The following is an 18,921-nucleotide window of genomic DNA, read 5'->3' as shown; positions in this document are numbered from 1 at the left end:
GTATATCCTAGTCGTTCTAGTTCTTCTATGTGGGATGCCTCCACAGCATGGCTTGAAGAGCAGAGTATAGGTCTGCACCCAGGATCTGAACTGGCAAACCCTGGCCGCTGAAGTGGAGCACACAAACTTAACCACTCGGCCACAGGGCTGGCCCCAATTTAATTATTTTAAATTCACTTAGTGTTAGAATTGGCACTGTTTAGAAGTGCCAATTTTATTTAAATATAAATACTTTGATTTAAATATTTTGTTTAAGGAAAATGGCCAACATTTATTAGGAATATCATATATGTCCAAATAGGGTGTTGTCTCTCATTTTTCCAATGAAAAAATTGAGAAGATAGAAAATCAAGGTTTTCGGCCAACTTAAATTTAGAAACTCTTGGGGATGTAGGTGAAATAGCCCAATGTCTGCTTGTAATATTAATATTCGTGTGTAATTTATTTGCACACATTTTAAATGACAAATATTTAGACATTGCTTCTTTTTATACCTACATCTCATGCAACACTTTTACTCAAATGCTTTCGTGTTAGTGTCTGTCATCATTATTGCCACTTTTTTCTAATGTATTTTTCTAAAGCATATAACTTCAGCTTCTGTGTGTGCTGGAATGTTTTCCAAGCTAGAAGTACCCATTCTTGATCCCCAATTGATGTGTCACTTTCCTGTAAAACCAATTAACATATTACTTTCAAACACAATCTTTGGGAGGTATGTTTAGTGACATTCTAGACTGCAATTGTTGTGGTAATTACTAAATTTATTTTCTATTTCCTTGTTTCCTTTTTTTTTTTTACATTGTGAAAATTTTCAAACAGATGAGTTGGAAGAATTTTACAGTCAACATTCATAAAATTCCCAGCTCAATTCTGCCATTAGCATTTAACTAAACTTACTTTTCATGTATTTATTCATTCCTCTATATGTTGATCCAACTTATTTTTTTAATGCATTTTAAGTTCTTGTTTCCTTTTTCGTTTCTCTTAACTTATGTAAACACACAAATGATTATTAATTCAGGGTGTATCAGGTTTAATGTGTCTTCTCCACATTAAAATACTTAGTTATAAAATCGCCTTTTTATAAACACCAATGATAACTGATTCTTGCTGAAACTATTGGGAGAAAAGTTATTAGGGAACAGGATATTCACAAGCTTTCAAGTATTTCTCTATAGATTACTGTTTAATTACAAAGGGGAAAATATATTTTTACAGTGGAAAGACTGCCTTCGCCAAGTGATTAAGCTTATATCAATGGTGGGACAGCCTGACATCATGTGTCTTCTGTTGTGATGTAGTGGGAAGTATAAAACATCCCCTCTGTGCTGTATTTGCTGGAAATGTGTGGCCCGAATTTAAAAATGAGGAAACTCAAGTCTAGGGTCTTGTACATTTTGCAGAACCTAACTTGGGTTCTTCAAAGGCCATGTCAAGAAGAATAGAGAGAGGCAGGTTTCTGCTCTAGACAGCAGTAGACAAAAGAGACAAATGTAATGTAACCTTGACATAATCATGGATTGGGGAAAAGTTAAAAACAGCAATAATGGACAGTTTTAAGCAGTTGAGGAAATTTGAGTATGAACTGTATGTTGAATGAAGTTCATCTTGATTTTCTTAGATTTGGTAATGATGTTTTGGTTGTGTAGGATAATGTCCTTGTTCTTGGGAGACATACCCTGAAGGATTTAGGGGTGGAACGTCATAATGTTCTCAGCTTGCTTTATGCTGATTTAGCAAAAGAGAAGTATGTGTATTTGTAAAACAAAGTGATGGAGTAGGTGTGGCAAGATATTAACAGTTAGTGAATCTAGTTAAGGAGTATTCAGGTGTTCATTGTAGCGTTCTGTCATCTCCTCTTTGAAGTTATAAGAAATGGGTCTAAGTACTTGAATTAAACAAGTGAAGCCTGCTTTTCTGAGATAATTTGGGGGTGGGGTGGATATCTCATCTCATATTTAAGTGCATGATAGATGGTTCAGTTTTTCTGCCCTCTACAGTCTAAGTCCCAAATATGTCATTCCTGGTGTTCATAGCAAAACCTTCCTAAATCTATGATTGGTACTAATTTATCTTATTTTTCAGTTTTGTGTAGAGTTTATCAAGATACAGCTAGAAGGTAAGCTATTTTATGTCTTTTTACTCACTACGGGTTTGTTTACACTAAAGCACTTTACAGGAATAAAAGATTTAAATGATATTCGTAGAGTTCATTAAGATGATTAGTTATTACATACATCTCCTTAACAAAGGGCGTCTGTCTCAATAGCGTAATTTCATTCTGTAACATCACAAAACCTATCTCTAATTTTATGAATACACTTCATTAGAACCCTCTTTTCATTAGGAAAAAAATGTAGACGATTTAAGATAATTACAAAGATTTTTCTTCATTTCCCGCTAGAATTACTATTTATAGAACACAATGAATGTGTTTAACTTTAAACTTGGATTTCCTCAAAATTTTTTCCATTCATGATTTTGCCCTCTTGGAATTGACTCCTTTTCCGTTTCCATCTGTTTTCCTCCAAAACCAGAAAATGATCCTGTAGGGATTACTTTAAATACCTCTGCTCTAACTAAATGTGAATGGTGTAATGTCCGAAAATTACCAGTAGTGTTTCTTCAGACGACACCAGCAGTTTATCAGAAGCTGAGCATGCAACTGCAAATGAATATGGAGGATAAAGTTTGGAATGATTGTAAAGGAATAAATAAGTTAACAAGTAAGTTATGTAGAACAGATTATAATAATACATATAAGTCATTGAGCAGCAGAATGTGACTGTTCTTTGATAGAGGCCTTATGTATATTATTTACTGTCCTTACATTGACCTTGTTAGATAGATATTAATTCCCCCATTTTAAAAATGAGGAAAAGCCCACAGAAAGTGCCAAGTCTGAAGACAAAACCCAGTCTTACCCATTTAGAAAGTTTTCAAAATGAGTTAAGACTCAAAAGATCTGCAGTCTTTATTTTAACACTGTATTATCTGAGTAAAATGAATTTTTTTAACGCACTGATTGGTGCTAAGTGTAAATCAACCATATAAATCTGGAATCCTTGAAACTTAGCCTGAATAGGAAGTTCACAAGTTCATGGACTGTGTCTTCATCCTCCACAATAAATGGATGTGGTTCTCCAGTGTGTTTCCCTTCACCTCTCACACTTACGGCACAGCATGACTAGTTGTAAAATAAATACTTTTCAGCAGTAATTGCTGCTTCACGTCATGCTGAGCATGAAGCTCCTGTTAAAGCTGCAAGAGCTAGCGTGTAATTGAATAGCAGTTTCTGCGGTTAAATAAAACTCCAGAGGTAACAGCAGTTCACTTGGCAGTTTCTTGTTTGTGTTTGACAAAACTGTTGATATATATTTAAGACTGTAAATATATTTGGATGCTATTAGATGAAGTAAATTCGTCACATCCGTAAATAGATTTTTTCTTGAGGTGCTGCTAGAGTAATTTGTTCTGCTTCCTTTCTCTTAATAACTTAGATGACATTGTCAGGTAGCAGTGTCAGTGGTCTTTATTTCAGGATTTATTGTACATCCACAGGATGCCTAACATTATTTGGGACATTTGTACCAAGATTTCTGGTGACATTCTGGGAAATAGCTAGTTGTTAACTCTTTTCTAATATCTATTCACTTTTTTTTTCTTTTAGACTTATAGTTATATTGATTTCTTTTCAGATTTGGAAGAACAATATATAATATTAATTTTTCAAAATGGCCTTGATCCTCAAGCAAATATGGTATTTGAAAATATCATTACTGACATCGGTATAAGGAATAATCTGTCAAATTTTTTTGCAAAAATTCCCTTTGAAGAAGCCAATAGCAGACTTGTTGCCTGTACAAGAACCTATGAAGAGAACATCAAAGGAAGTTGTGTGCAAAAAGAAAACAAAATTAAAAATGTAATTATGTGTTTTAATATTTTAAATATAATTTTAAATAATGGGTAGATTTAAAGGGAAATATGTTTCATTATCAAAATGCTTATTTCAGAGTTAGATCTTTTTAATTCCCATTTCTGAATTGTTTGCTTTTATATTTGATTTGTAAGCTATCTTGTGTCAAAACGTTAATGGTGGGTAAGTGACTTGTGACAAACAGTTCTTGGTACAGGTCTCAAGCATTTTTAGTTCCTTTGCATACTCTATTCTTGTCTTTACTTTTTGTCTCCTTTTCTTTTTCTTTCATCCTTTTTTCTTTTTCTCCCACTTTCAACATAGACATACACTGCTACGTTCAAATTGATTGTTACCTGGTTTCTTAGATTTGCTAGTGGTTGCCAGTGATGCCATTGGCTTCAATACAAATGAACGAATTTTGGTCCCTGGTGTACATTTAAATGTAGCATGTGCATACATGGTTGAAAACTTGGGGAGTGAAGAATACACACCATTTTATCCTGGCTGTCGGCGTAGGTATCCAATTCTAGAATAACTAGTCTTATAGTAGGTAACTCTGAAGTCACCTGAACCAAAGGCCCCAGTACTGTTGTAAAACAGTATAATGTTAAATAATACAAATATAACTTAAATACTCTAAATTTGTACCCTACCACAGCAGCTGAATTTTTCTGACTTAATTTATTGGGAATACTTAAAGTCTTTCAGCCTACCTACAAACTTGGAAATAGGGCTATCCAAGGCACAATCTTGGTGAAGTTGAGCAAGGTCTCACCAGAGAAGAGCTATTCACACAGGTAGTGGCTTGAGGAAAAGAACAGAAGAAGGAAGGGAAATCATTCCCCTTCTTTCCCAAGATTGGCTTTAGGAGATAATTCCAGAGGAAGAAAAGAGCAGCTGGAGCCGTAAAGCAGCTGTAATGGACTCAGATTTCAATGGAAGGCTCTTCCTTTAAGGACTCCTTAATTCTGGAGGACTGAGGCTCATTGGACTGTGTTCCCTGACCCTCTGCTCCCTTATCCCATGGATTGCCTAGCCACTGAACCTAGGTAGGCCTCCACTGCCGGAATTAAAAAATCAGTACATCTGTTCTTTGGATTTTACCAACATGATCTAATAGGATGGTAGAGATCTTCGAGACAGGATGCCAGAAAAACCATTATTATGAAATTTGGAAGTTTCACTGTGCTAGAAGCTACAGATAAAAAGAAAGTGGACCATACTTTTGCCTGTTTATTTTATTTATTTTCTTTTTTATTTTTTGCTGAGGAAGATTCACCCTAAGTGAACATCTGTGCCAGTCTGCCTCTATTTTGTGGGCGGGTCGCTGCCACAGCATGGCAGACTAGTGGTGTAGGTCTGAACCTGGGAACCAAACCTGGGCCACCAAAGTGGAGCGTGCTGAGCTCAACCATTAGGCCACAGGACCAGCTCCCCCTCTTTATTTTTAATTGTTAAAAATCATGCATACATTTTAGATTCATATTTAATCCTTTTTAATTGAAAAGCGTTTTTGCCTTGTACTTACTCTTTTTATTGAAAATTTTCCCAATTGACTTTGAAAATTTATAATTTTCTTTACCAGGTGTCCCTTGAATCTAAAATACAACTTAAAAACAAACAAGAATTCCAGTTTTTTGATGATGAAGAAACTGGAGAAAGTCACACCATCTTCATGGGTCCTGTAGAAAAGTGAGAAAATTCCTTTTCATTTGCAACACCCTTAAATTTCTTCTCTGTTTTATTACATTTCAGTTTTTTATATAAGGATATGTATTTTTTATTTGCGTGTTTTTTTGTTTTGTTGCAGATTGATAGTATATCCACCACCTCCAGCTAAGGGAGGCATCTCTGTTACCAATGAGGACCTGCACTGTCTAAGTGAAGGAGAATTTTTAAATGATGTTATTATAGACTTCTATTTGAAGTAAGCTAATTTTCTGCTAACCTTTTAGCAAATCTTCAACATTCTATAATGTAGATCTTTGTTTTCTAGAGTCAAAACTGTTTGGATTTTGAATTCCATCACTGCCACTTACTGTATGACATTTTGGAAGTTATTTAATGTCTGTACCTTTGTTCCCTTATTTTAAAAATGAGAATAATAATAATATCTAAAAGAGTTGTGGGAATTAAGTAAAGTAATACATGTCAAGTGCTAGGAAAAATACCTGGCACGTGCAAACTGTTCATAACTGATAGCTTATTATGTTGTTATCGTTACAGCGTTTTAAGCCTTTAAAAAATTGTTACTACCCTAGGTTGGGTAATAATTTGTGGAGCAAGCACAAAAGCATGATTTCACTCACTTCCTTCAATAAATGCTCACCAAGTGCCAGCTATGTGCCAAGTACTATGTTAGAAGTTTATAGTCTTGTAGGGAACACAAATATGGGATTAAAGCATTGACAGAAGACACAACAGAAAAAGAATGCTTCATTCTTTTGGGGGTTGGGAAATATGAGGGACCAAGAAGCTTTCCTGGAAGAGCTTACGTCGTGACCCAGTATACACGTACGTATACTTGTATGTGCAGTGTGTTTATACATGTATAAATTTGTATGTGCTTACTGGTTTGTGATATAAAATGGATGTGTGTATGAAACAAAACAGAACTTAACTATCAATGTGTCTAGTGCTCTCTAATATTTTCTAGTTATTCAAATGTATTTTGTGAAAGAATTTTTTAGAAAAATCTGATTGTCAAAAGCTACTGAATTGATTGTATAGCCTACAAATGGTTGCAACCCACAGTTTGGGAAAAGAAAACATTGTTATAAAGTATGGTAGGTTTTGGGCCCAGCCTAGTGCTGGTTAAGTTCACATGCTCCGCTTTGATGGCCCAAGGTTCATGGGTTTGCATCCCGGGTGTGGACCTGCACACCACTTATCAAGCCATGCTGTGGTGACATCCCACATATAAAGTGGAGGAAGATTGGCCCAGATGTTAAGTAGGGCCACTCTTCCTCACCAAAAAAAGGAAAAGAAAAAGAATGATAAGTTTTGATCAGAGCAGCAATATCATAGTTGAGTTTCCTTAGGATCATTTGACTACCATGTTCATTGCGAATGTCTAGATGAGAGATGATTTAAGGAAATGTAATTAAGGTGATATAGGAAGTCTAATTAAGGCATTTTAGTTGGAGTGAAGAGGAAATAATGAAATGTTTTAGGAGGTAGAGTTGCTTAGCACAACTCCAGGACCTATTGAATGGATATTAAGGAGAGAAATGGATGCCAGTTAACTCATAGTTTTCTGACTAGTGAGACCTGCTAAATGATTTTGCCACTAACTGAAGCACTGAATGCAGAAGAACAAGTTTGGGTGGAGGGGGGAGATTTCCCTTTTAGATGTCTGTGATACAGCAAAAGGGACAGTGCTAGTAGATGGTAGAATTTGTGGTTCTGTGGTCAGTTGAGTTCTGGCCTGGAGACATGGGAGGCTATGCTTTGCAAGTGGTAGTGTAATTATGAGAATGGATGAAATTGCTTAGATAGGGTTATAAAATGAGGAAAACAGCTATAAGTAAAGAACGTGGAGAGACAGGGAGGAAAGAGGCTCCCATGAATAAATTCTGAAAGTATTTGAAAGGTAAGGAGAGAAATCCAGAAAGAGTAATATCATGAAATTGAAGGGGAGTGAAAGCTATTAAAGGAAGATACGTTCAGTGGTATCAGTACAGCAGAGGTCAAGGCAGATAAGGGCTAAGAAAAACATTGAGGTTACAGTGACTCTAAGCTAATTAGGATCAAGTATAAAGCCAGACTTGCACCCCACTTCCTGGAGGATAATGAGGGATTCTTCTGCCTTCATCTGTGAGTAACACAGAGCTCCCCCATGGTGGTGGTGGTCTAGTAGAGAACCTGAACTTCCACCCCCACATGACAGTAATGAGGTGGCACCCAATTCACCCACCGGAGTGTGATGCTGGAGGATGCCTGCTAAAAAACAAGAATTAAATAAGATTCAGAGTCTTATAATACTCAAAATTTCCAGATTTTTATTGAAAATTACTTCTCTCACTAAGAACTGGAGAGATCTCAAACTGGATGAGAAAAGACAATTAGACTGTCAAAACAGAGATGGCACAGATACTAGAATTACCTGACAAAGATTTTAAAGCATCCATCATAAAAATTCTTTGATGAAAAATTATGAACACGTGTGAAATTTATGAAGGAAAAGAAAGATATAAAGAAAGAAATGGAAATTCTAGAACTAAAACTAGAGTAACAAAAACTGTACTGAATAAGCTGAACAGCAGAATAGAGAGGACAGAGGAAAGAATCAGTGAACGAGAAGATAGAACACATTACTAACTACATTCAATTCACGTGCACTAAATATATCAATTAAAAGACCAAGATTGGCAGAGTGGATTAAACTGTGGCCTGTCTACAAAAAACTCACTTCAAAGATAATGATTATTTAAGTTGAAAAGGAAAAAGATATACCATGCAAATATTAGAAGAAAGCAGGAGTTACTATATTAACATCAGATAAAGTAAACTTCAGAGCAAAAACAATTACCAGGGATAGAGAGGGACATTATATAATGATAAAGGAGTGAATCCATCAAGAAGACTTAGCAATCCTAAATGAGTGTGTGCCATACAACAGAGCTACAAAATATGTGAAGCAAAAACTGATACATCTAAAAGGAGAAACAAAAATCTACAAATGTAGCTGGAGACTTCAATTCCCCTCTCTCAACAATTGAAAGAACAACTAAACAAAATCAGCAAGGATAATGGAAGAACTCAACAACACCATCAACCAGCAGGATCTACTTAACATCGGGGGTAATGTTATATTCCTTTTTATGATCGCTTTACCCCCTTTTCAAAGGCACTCTTTTTCCTTTTGAAGATTTGATGGTAATGGAATAAGTTTCGGTGAGTTATAAATGTGTCATAGATCTGCTAGTAAGAGAAACCGCCCTGGATTTTAAATGCCTGGTTCTGCAGATGTAGACCCCTTTGAGACCTAACAGGTACATTCAAGGACAAGTTCAGGCAAAGTGCTTTTTTCCTTCTTCTCCCCAAAGCCCCCCAGTACATAGTTGTATATTCTAGTTGTAGCTCCTGCTATGTGGGATGCCACCTCAGCATGGCCTGATGAGCAGTGCTAGGTCCACACCCAGGACCTGGACTGTCAAAGCGGAGCGCGCGAACACAACCACTCGGCCATGGGGTTGGCCCCCAACCAAAGTTCTTGATAGCTACTTCAGAAGATGCTATCTCATACAAATGACCAATAAGCATATGCAAAGATCCTCAAAATTATTAATTATAACCACAGTGAGATATCATCTCATATCCATTAGGATGGCTACTATTAAAAAAAAAAAAAGAAAAGAAAAGAATGTTCCTAACAACGTGGACAAATTGGAACCCTTGTGCACTGCAGGGTGGGTGTGTTAAGTCATACAGCTGATACAGAAAACAGTGTGGTAGTTCCTCAAAAGATTGAAAGTTGGAACTACCGTATGATACAGCAATCTGACTTCTGAGTATATATGCAAAAGAATTGAAAGTAGGATCTCAAAGAGATATTTGCACACCATGTTCATAGTAGCCAAGAGGTGGAAATAATCCAAATGTCCATTCATGGATAAGTGTATAAACAAAATGTGGTATGTACATAAATGGAATATTGTTCACCCTTAAAAAAAGAAGGAAACCTGTTACAGGCTACAACATGGATGAATCTGGAAGACATTATGTAAAGTGAAGTACACCAGTCACATAAAGACGAATACTGTGCGATTCCACTTAGATGAGATATCTGAAGTAGTCAAATTCATAGAAAAAGAAAGTAAATGGTGGTTACCAGGGGCTGAGGGGCAAGGGAAAGGAGATAGTTGTCTAATGGATATAGAGTTTCAGTTTTGCAAGGTAAAGTTCTGGATATCTTTTTCACAACAATGTGAATATATTTAACACTGTTGACTGAACTGTATACTTAAAAATGGTTAAGTTGTAAATTTTATGTTATTTCATTTTTTCCATAATTTTTTTGAAAAAGATGTTATCTCTTAATCCTAATGCATACTGCCTTAATAAACCAAGCTACTGAAAAGTCTTGAGTGAATGTCTAGAGTAACACTGCTGCTGTTAGATGACGTATTGTTCTGTGAATGTCAGTTAGGTCAAGCTGTTTGATAGTGCTCTTCAGGTCATCTTTGTCCTCCCTGATTTTCTGCCTACTTGTTCTTATCAGTTATTGAGAAGGCTGTTGATCTCCAACTATATTTATAGATAGTCTATTTCTCTTTTCAAATCTATCAGTTTTTGCCTAATGTGTTTTGAAACTCTGTTGTTGGGCACATACACATTTATGTCTTCTTCAAAAATTGACCCCTTTATCACTATGTAATGTCCCTTTTTGTCCTTGGTAATCTTCCTTATTCATATGCCTACTTTGTTCAAAATGAATATAACTACTATAGCTTTCTTTTGGTTTATGTTTTCGTGGTATATATCTTTTTACCCCTTTACTTTTAAGCTATTAAAGTCTTTATGTTTAAAATGGTTTTTGGTTTGAAAGCACGTGAGTAGAACTTAAAAATAAGTAGAACTCCTCTATTTCGTTTACATTTTAGTTTATTCTATTTCATATTTAATCTGCACTTTTTACATTATAGTAGAGATTTTACAGTCATTTGTTTATATTCTTGAAATTCTTCATATTTTCAAGAGGGCCCTTAGACTTTATAGTTACACTTTAAAACAAATTTCATACAGTAAACTTAGATTATCTACAAGTTCTGCCTTTTCTGATACAAATCAGTGTCCCAGATACTAAAGAGAACCTAACAAAATCCTTGACTTTTTGAGAATCTGTTCATGTTTGTCTCATGACACTCTTAGAAGTGAATTGAAAGGAGGAAACTTCTTTTTAAACTTCACTATTAACATAAGCAGTTGGGCTGCTGCCAGAGCTGCTCATTCTTCCCCGTTTCCAGCTCTACAAATGAGAAACAAGCAAAGTTTGCCAATATTACAAGAGGCAGAAGGGCGCTGCATCTAGAGAGTGTCAATAAAGTGCAGAGGAGAAAGGAATTCGATTAATAAAAAGTGCTTTCAAAGTCACATAGAGTTGCAGATGAACCGTATTCATATTTTAACTTCATCCTACCATTAAAGAAGTCATGATGTGATTGTTAAATTGTCCACTTTGTGAAATAGCAAGTGAACAGCTTCACCGTGACATTCAATATTTAAATGATTTATACGCTGAAAGAAAAAAATGCGCCCAAAAGGAAGAAATTCCCAAGTTTTTTGTAATAAAGTTTCCCTTTAATTCTAAAATAAAAGACATGGCTGTTCTGATTAAAGTGAATAGTTCTAAGACACATACATAAAAAAACTCAGAATTATATAGTCACAGAAATTCTTTTGGATGTATATCAGGGCAGAAAGACAAAACTAGTTATTTTTTAAAGGCATGGATTTGTTTACATATGAATGAAATAGTTTTCTTAAATCACAAATAACTTTTCTTTTTTAAATTGAATTATCCCTTTGTTTATTCAATTCGGTTTTACAAAGTAGCCATTGTAATTTGGGCTGGAAAGAGCTGCATGGTTCACCCATTATGGTAATAGCCCCTAAACTCAAATCTAGTTCACTACATGCTCTGTTTTGAGTTTATTATTGTAGAATTCGGCAATTGATTTAAACTGTGTCATGAGCTGATTCACTGTCTTATAATATCTTTTGTAGGGGCACAGTGAGTTGCTCTAAAGCAAGAAATCTGTAAGTTATGTCCTTTTCATCAGAATTTGAGCTTTAGAATTATCAAATATTATGATAAAAGTGACAGGTCAAATAAGTGCCCTCTGGGACATTTGCTGTTTCATGTAAGATTTCACAGGGCTTTCAGACTGCCCTCATTTTAATAAAATGAATGTGGTCATAAGCTATAATTTGCCTAGCTTCTTTGAGGGATTTTGGAACGTAAACAATTATATTAAAATAGCATCATTTCCCGTTGTGATATAAAGGAACGATTGCTATTTGTTTTGATACAGACCTGCAGAAAAAACAACTAAGGCAAGGAAAAACTAGAACTGACGTCAGATCACTTTAAAGGGTCATTGTTGCTACCGCACTGCTATAAAAGTCCTTTCTATTTTCTGTTGTTATAAAAAATAGTATATGGCTAGGTCTTCACGGTTTATTAAGTGAACTGTTTAAAACAAAATAAACAGTACATAAAGATAATAGCTTTATCGAGATATTATGCACATCCCATACAATTCACTCATCTAAAGTGTACGTTTTTAGGGTTTTCACTATATTCAGATGGTTGTGTGAGCATCACCGCAATCTATATTAGAACATTTTCATCCCCAAAAGAAGCCCAGTACCCATTAGCAGTGACTCCCCGTCTCCCTCCAGCCCCACTCTCAGCTCTAGGCAGCCCCCTTGTCCTCTCTGTCCCTGTGAATTTGCGTATGCTGAGCATTTCATATGCATGAAGTCATACAATGTGTGCTGCTTTGTGACTAGCTTCTCTCACTTAGCATAGTGTTTCCGAGGTCCTTCTATGTTACAGCAAACGTCGGTACTTCATTTCTTTTTATTGCTGAAGAATATTCCATTGTATGGATATATCACATTTTATTTTTCCATTCATCAGTTGATGAGTATTTCTGTCATTTCCACTTTGTGGCTATTATAAATAATGTTACTGTGAACATTCGTGATGTGCCCTTGTTTTAAAATGTTAGATCTTCAAATCATAGTTTTACCCTCAGGTCTCCCTTTTCATTACTTGAGAATAATCTGGTAGTTATGGTCTAGAATATGAAGTAAACTTTGCTAGTAACTGCTTTCAGTTGTACGAAATAGAGAGTGATGGTGGTTAAATAGATATTTGATCACTGCTTGACTCTTTTTAGTATAAAGTAAACTGTTGAATTCATTACATTGGAATTATTTTTTATAAAATAGATATTTGGTGCTTGAAAAACTGAAGAAGGAAGAAGCTGACCGGATTCATATATTCAGTTCTTTTTTCTATAAACGCCTTAATCAGAGAGAGAGGAGAAATCTTCATGAAACATCTAATCTATCGTAAGTCAAGCTCTTTGAAAATATTTAACAGATGTAGTAAGTCATTCATGTTTAACTTAGTAAAAAATTACTTTATTTGTATTGAGGAAGCATCATTTAATTCTATTATCAATTAGCAAAATCAAAATAATCCATAATATTATAAAGCCTCAAGAACACCTGTAATTCATAAAGGTTTTAGATGTGATACCTAGATCAGTATTTCCCAAATATGCAGGATAGTTAAAGAAAAAATTACGTGGATACTTATTAAATACAGATTGCTCTGTTTTACCCTAGATGTTCCATCCGTAATGTCTAAGAGAGGAACCTATGAATCTGTACTTTTAATAAGTTCTTTGGGTGATTCTCCTCAGACAAGTGAAGGAAGTACTGTTCTACATTTTAGGCCTGAGTTATTTTGTTTATAATTCTTCTCCACATAGTGATGGCATTCAGCTCTAATACTTGCTGATAAATGTACACAGAGTTAGTACATTTTTTGTCATAAGTGCTGTTAAATGTCTTAAATTGATGGCTGCTGTGCATAGTATAAATAATATTTTCTACTATTTCAGTGATTCTAATTTTGCATATTAGAGTTGATAGTGACTGGTTTTGGCCGGTGCTTGGTCTGTCCTGCTTCATCCACTGTGAGATAATGCTTACTTTTCTTGCCCTCTTCTCAGTTACCGTAGGTCGTGGTGTGGTCCGCTTCTCAATATAGTCACTAGGACCAGTTCTGCAATGATAAAAACAGTAGCACTGGTCCACCCTACTATGTAGTAGCAGGAGTTGAACATCTCCTTCTTCCAGAATCAATGACGGACAGTTTCATGCCTTGCTAGCTCCATCTCAGATGTTCAGTTTTCTTTCTCCAACTTGTTAAATTATCTTATACAACTATTTGATCTGTTAACATCTTAATCTTCATAATTTATGAATTGCTGCATATAAGCCGAAGCACTAGAAACATGTCAAAAGCTTGATAGTTTGTGTCTTGTCTTACAGAATACAGCAAAAGCGACATGGGAGAGTAAAAACATGGACTCGGCATGTAGATATTTTTGAGAAGGATTTTATTTTTGTACCCCTTAATGAAGCGTGAGTAAAACTTTCCTTCATGTAAATGTGATGGCAGTTTTTAGAAAACATGTTTATAATGATGAATTCATCCATTTTTAAATTCCTCCCTGAAATTTGTTGGATATATCTATAGTTATACTGCTTATTTTATGAAAGTTCAGTTTTCCAGAGAATCATGTAAGATAATGAATTTTGCAAACGCTAGACGAGATCTTTCTAATTTCGTTATATTGGTCAATGTGGAATTATCTCAGTTTACAAAAATGGTGCTTGTGGTCTAGCAAACACCATATAGAAAAGGCTACTTTATACAGAAAGATGATTAGGTCACATAGAAGAATTTGAATCTTTAGTTTAAAACACACTTTGGCTCTTAACCGAAAAGAAGAAAAGATGGCTGGATTTATGCCATTTGCTCAAGCTGAAAACCATGCTGACTACTTGAAGCTATTTTCTGAGTAAAGTGGGAGGGCTTAAACATTTTTTGTTATATTCTGCTCCAGTGTCTAGAGATGCATTGATGTGTAGGATAACATTATTGTACAATTTAAACTTGAGAGTTTTTTATTTCATTTTTTTGTTTTCCTATGCCCTCCAGCCAAAGGCTCCTAGGAATACACCAGTAGTTGGACAGCTTGGGTTTATTCCTTGCATCAAGGGAGAGTACATACCATGAGCAGCCATGGAGCCTTTTAGTAAAAGTGTGTTTGAAAGAGCCTATAACAGAATTGGGGCTTTGGTTTGGTGTTTTGGGGGAAGGTCTAAGGAAGCTGTAGTTTATTTGGGTAAAATAGCATTGACTCATTTAGCAAAAAAGGGAGATATTGGGTATTTTGGGGGTTGCATGGTGAGCTTATATTTGTCTCTGCTTAATCAAATTATGAAATAGCTTGCTTTGTCTCGTTTTATCATGGTTGCAGAGTAACCGTTTCGAAGGTTGGTATTCTGTGAGACTGTTTATGTCTAGTAAGCGTAGATGTGCCAGGCTAGTTTCTGGTTGTGTTTTGTTTTGTTTTTTTCTCACTATGAAAAACAAATTCACTCTATAGTATAATCAAACTCTATTTCTTTAAAATCATGCTTTAATCATAAGACCTGTGCTCTCTAATTAGCCCAGCCAAAGACAGGTAGGCTAGTTCAAAACATTGGTTATGGCTATAAAGCCCAACTTCTTCAAAGCTGTGTAATTTTTAAGTCAAACATAGTATCATAATCAAGTTTAGAACTAATCTTTAATTTCTTCATTCTCAAAGTAAGGTTTCTTGACACTAATTTGTCATATACAGTAACATGTGAGCTGCCTACTAGGTAAAAGGGAGGCTATATGTCAAAAGCCCTCTGTTAGAAATGAATTGTAAAAATATAAAACAAATATAATTTGAGGTGCACACAATTTAGCAGTAGAGTCACTGTATCTGATGTGGATGGAAGCTGCAGTCTATGCTTCCAGTCACCTCGGTGAATGGTAGAGTATGAACCAAGGTGTGGAGTCAGTAAAGGACCCTTCAAGAGTACGGTGCCATTTGTAGATGGAAGAACAGCCTCCAAATCATGAGGGCTCGTTAGTTTTTTTGTTTTGTTTTTGAGGAGGTAAAGTCACAAATATTTATATACACTAATTATGTTAGATAAGCTGATATATATTTATCATCTATTTTATTTTTAATTTTCTTGGTGTTAATTTCTTTAAACTTAAAAATTTATAAGCTACCTGTTGAAAATTGTCACAGTAAGTGACAAGGAGGAGAAATTTAACATTTGTATCTAATCCAATTTAAGATAAGTGACATTACCTGTCTTAGCCTCTTCCCCCACTGGTATTTAAGGTCAATGTGGCTGGTATTAAAAGAGATCATAAAAGCACAGCTTTGGCTCTTAGAAGTTGGAAGTGACCTCAGGTGTCTGGTTCAGCTTTCTCCTTTCAGCTAGGTGAAGAAAGAATTTTTCCTAGTTATTAGGTCAGGCAATAGAAAATGTATGGCTTATCCATATTGTCATAACTAAGAAATGTTTAAAACTGTAATAGACTTAGGTTATAGCTTTAGCTTGAGAATCACTGCATTATAGCATATTTAAGCAATTTAAAAACACATTTTTTCACATTTTAACATTTCTGAAATTGAGATGTGACTTAAAATCAGCTGTCTTAGAATTGATGGAGTGAGAAAGTTGGTGTGCTGCTCTTTCTACTGCCCTAGCCTGACCCAAGTCCATAGGACACTGAAAATTAATAATTAAGAACAGGAGAGAAGCATTCCTCCATCTGGCCTTTCCAATACTGAGGATGGAACCAGCCTCTGTGACCTTTCTGCTTACGCTGTCTGATGAAGAGACAGTGCTGTTTCTTAGTATTATCTTGAGGTAATTTAACATTTTGCAGAAATGAGAATATAGAATAACTTATCTCCATGTCAAGATATTCATTATTTCATTCAGCAAATATCTGTTGAACACCCTACTATATAACAAATATTGTGTTTAAGTAATAAATTCTCTGGCATCTATAGCCTGTTTATTGTATCCCAGCACATAACGCTGTACCTAGCAAATAGTAAGCCCTCAATAAAATTCTTCATTGGGTTAATGAATATTAGCCAACGTTAGCTATACAGCTTTTTACTCGTGGCTTGTATCCTACTGTTGGGGATTGTGATACCTGAATTCACCTGTATCATGAGACCCACTTGATAGCTGAAACTCTACTAGTACTTGAAGTTTTGTAATAATGGTTAGATTAGATATGTTATTTCATTTTAGTGTATTTACATTTCAATATAGCATAAGACAAAGAATTATTTAATATTTTCAATATTAAGCATTTCCTCCCTTATTAATAAGAAAAACACAGACATAGTAAAAGTTTTTAAAAAGCTATGTATGTGCAACATTTTAGAAACTGTTCAAAATTATACAATCTAATTAGACTTCTGAAGACATTTTCATCTTGAGGCTAGTTTTCTAGCCTTTGACATAAATAGGGCGAAGAGAAGGTAAATGGGAATGATGAATTGCAGTGATGCAATTAACATTTTGTTAAATTACCTGAAAACAATGACTTTTTCATTCCACAAGCAAGAAAAAGTTCAAAGGATTGTTTGCAAAAGTGAATGCAGGCTACATAATTCTAACAAAAATTATTTTTTTGAATAGACATTGTATTCTGTTAATGAATCAATGATCATATAGTGGATTAATTTGAGAATGGAAAAAATTGGGCATTCTTAATAAATTTGTTCACAAAAGCTTTAGAAGAAAACATTTCAATTGATATTTATTGCCAAATATAATAAACTTTTCTAATAATATATTCAGTAGTTTCATTTGTTTTTTACAGTGCACACTGGTTTTTGGCTGTTGTTTGTTTCCCTGGTTTGGAAAAACCAAAGTATGAACCTAATCCTCATTACCATGAAAATACAGTCATGCAAAAATGTTCAACTGTAGAGGACAGTTGTATTTCTTCTCCTTCAGCCAGTGAAATGGACAGTTGTTCACAAAACTCTTCTGCCAAGCCTGTAATTAAGAAGATGCTAAACAGAAAGCATTGTGTAGCTGTAATTGATCCAAGTGCTGAACAGGAGGAAAGTGACCCTCGTTGTCGGAGAAACATATGCAGTGTGAAATGTAGTCTGAAAAAAATAACTCATACTGCAAGTGAAAATGAAGAATCGAATAAAGGAGAATCTGCATGCCAGAAAGTTGTTGATAGGACTAAAAGTGAGAATGACCTACAGAATGAATATTTAAGTTCTATGCACCATACAGGTATGTTTCTTAATGTTTTGAAAGAATCAAGGAATTCAGAATAAATTGGATTTTTTATAAACAGGACTAAGATTTCAGGATGTACTTTTTTTGAAGTCAGGTTTATTCAGGTATGATTTACTTAGAGTACCATTCACTTACTTTATAAGTTTCGCTCAGTGAGCTTTGGTAAATGTATACAGTCGTGTAGTCACTACAATAATCAAAATTTAAACCCTCCCATCGTTCCAAAAGACTCCTTTGTGCCCCCTTTGCAGTCACCTCCTCCCCTCACCGCTACAGAGAGTGCAGTTTTAAAATTGTAGTACAAGGTCGACATTTTCCATTTATAGGAACTTGGATTTATTTTTATTTTATAGGAAAGTTACTGTATTCAGCATAAACAGTAGTTGCACAGTCTTAAATCTCTCAGGCCAGTTAGTTCAGTCTTCTCAACTTACAAATGGGCAACTTGAGATCGAGTGGCCGGTGGCAGAAATTAAAGCTTTCTCCTCCAAAATAGTTGTTGACATCCCAATTAAAGGTTAGTTCCTTATCCCTGACTCTCCTTCCTGGTTTTTAATGGGAGGAGGGGCACTGGCCCAGCCTCTTTTTATTTCTCTTCAGTTCTAATAAATTGGTTTTTTTCCTTGAATCAGTTCCATATTTCTAGCACTTGTTATAGAAATCTCAGGTTTCTATTCAAAGACTTAAATTTCATATCAAATCAATTGTGCAATTTCCTCTCAAACCCAAAAGTAAAATAGTCTACTCCATAATGTGCTATAGTATGTACCTCACAAACTTACTAAACAGTGAATAAATCTAATACATTTTCATTGGAGGAAATAAAGTCAGTATAAAGCATAGAAGAAATTATGTGAATTCAGAAAGAATGTATCACAAGTAGTGAACGCTGAACATACTCTTGGTACTCTACCAACTTATGTTAATTTAGTAAGTCAGAAAGCTCTTGCTGAGATCTTACAAAAATATTTTTTATTTGTTTGACACGGAGCTGCACAAAGCTTGACATTAGCCCTAGAGTGTTGGTCTTTGTACCCTTTGGGAGGTATAAGATGAGAGGCAGAAAGGGGAAATTT

At 35.0% G+C, this 18,921-nt stretch overlaps 1 protein-coding gene across 1 annotated transcript in view; it reads left to right on the top strand.

Annotated features, from left to right (window-relative positions):
* SENP6 (SUMO specific peptidase 6) overlaps nt 1-18,921 on the top strand; it is a 91,486-nt gene that overhangs the window by 61,157 nt on the left and 11,408 nt on the right. The window contains exons 12-19 of the mRNA XM_046676264.1: nt 2,089-2,122; nt 2,541-2,729; nt 3,702-3,928; nt 5,511-5,617; nt 5,736-5,852; nt 12,887-13,009; nt 14,000-14,092; nt 17,409-17,839. Of these exons, the coding sequence (XP_046532220.1) occupies nt 2,089-2,122; nt 2,541-2,729; nt 3,702-3,928; nt 5,511-5,617; nt 5,736-5,852; nt 12,887-13,009; nt 14,000-14,092; nt 17,409-17,839 (1,321 nt within the window). The remainder of the gene's footprint in view (nt 1-2,088; nt 2,123-2,540; nt 2,730-3,701; nt 3,929-5,510; nt 5,618-5,735; nt 5,853-12,886; nt 13,010-13,999; nt 14,093-17,408; nt 17,840-18,921) is intronic.

This window comes from Equus quagga, chromosome 11, assembly GCF_021613505.1.
Source record: "Equus quagga isolate Etosha38 chromosome 11, UCLA_HA_Equagga_1.0, whole genome shotgun sequence".
In the NCBI taxonomy this organism is placed as follows: Eukaryota; Metazoa; Chordata; class Mammalia; order Perissodactyla; family Equidae; genus Equus; species Equus quagga.
This window is presented reverse-complemented; position numbering and strand designations above follow the sequence as displayed.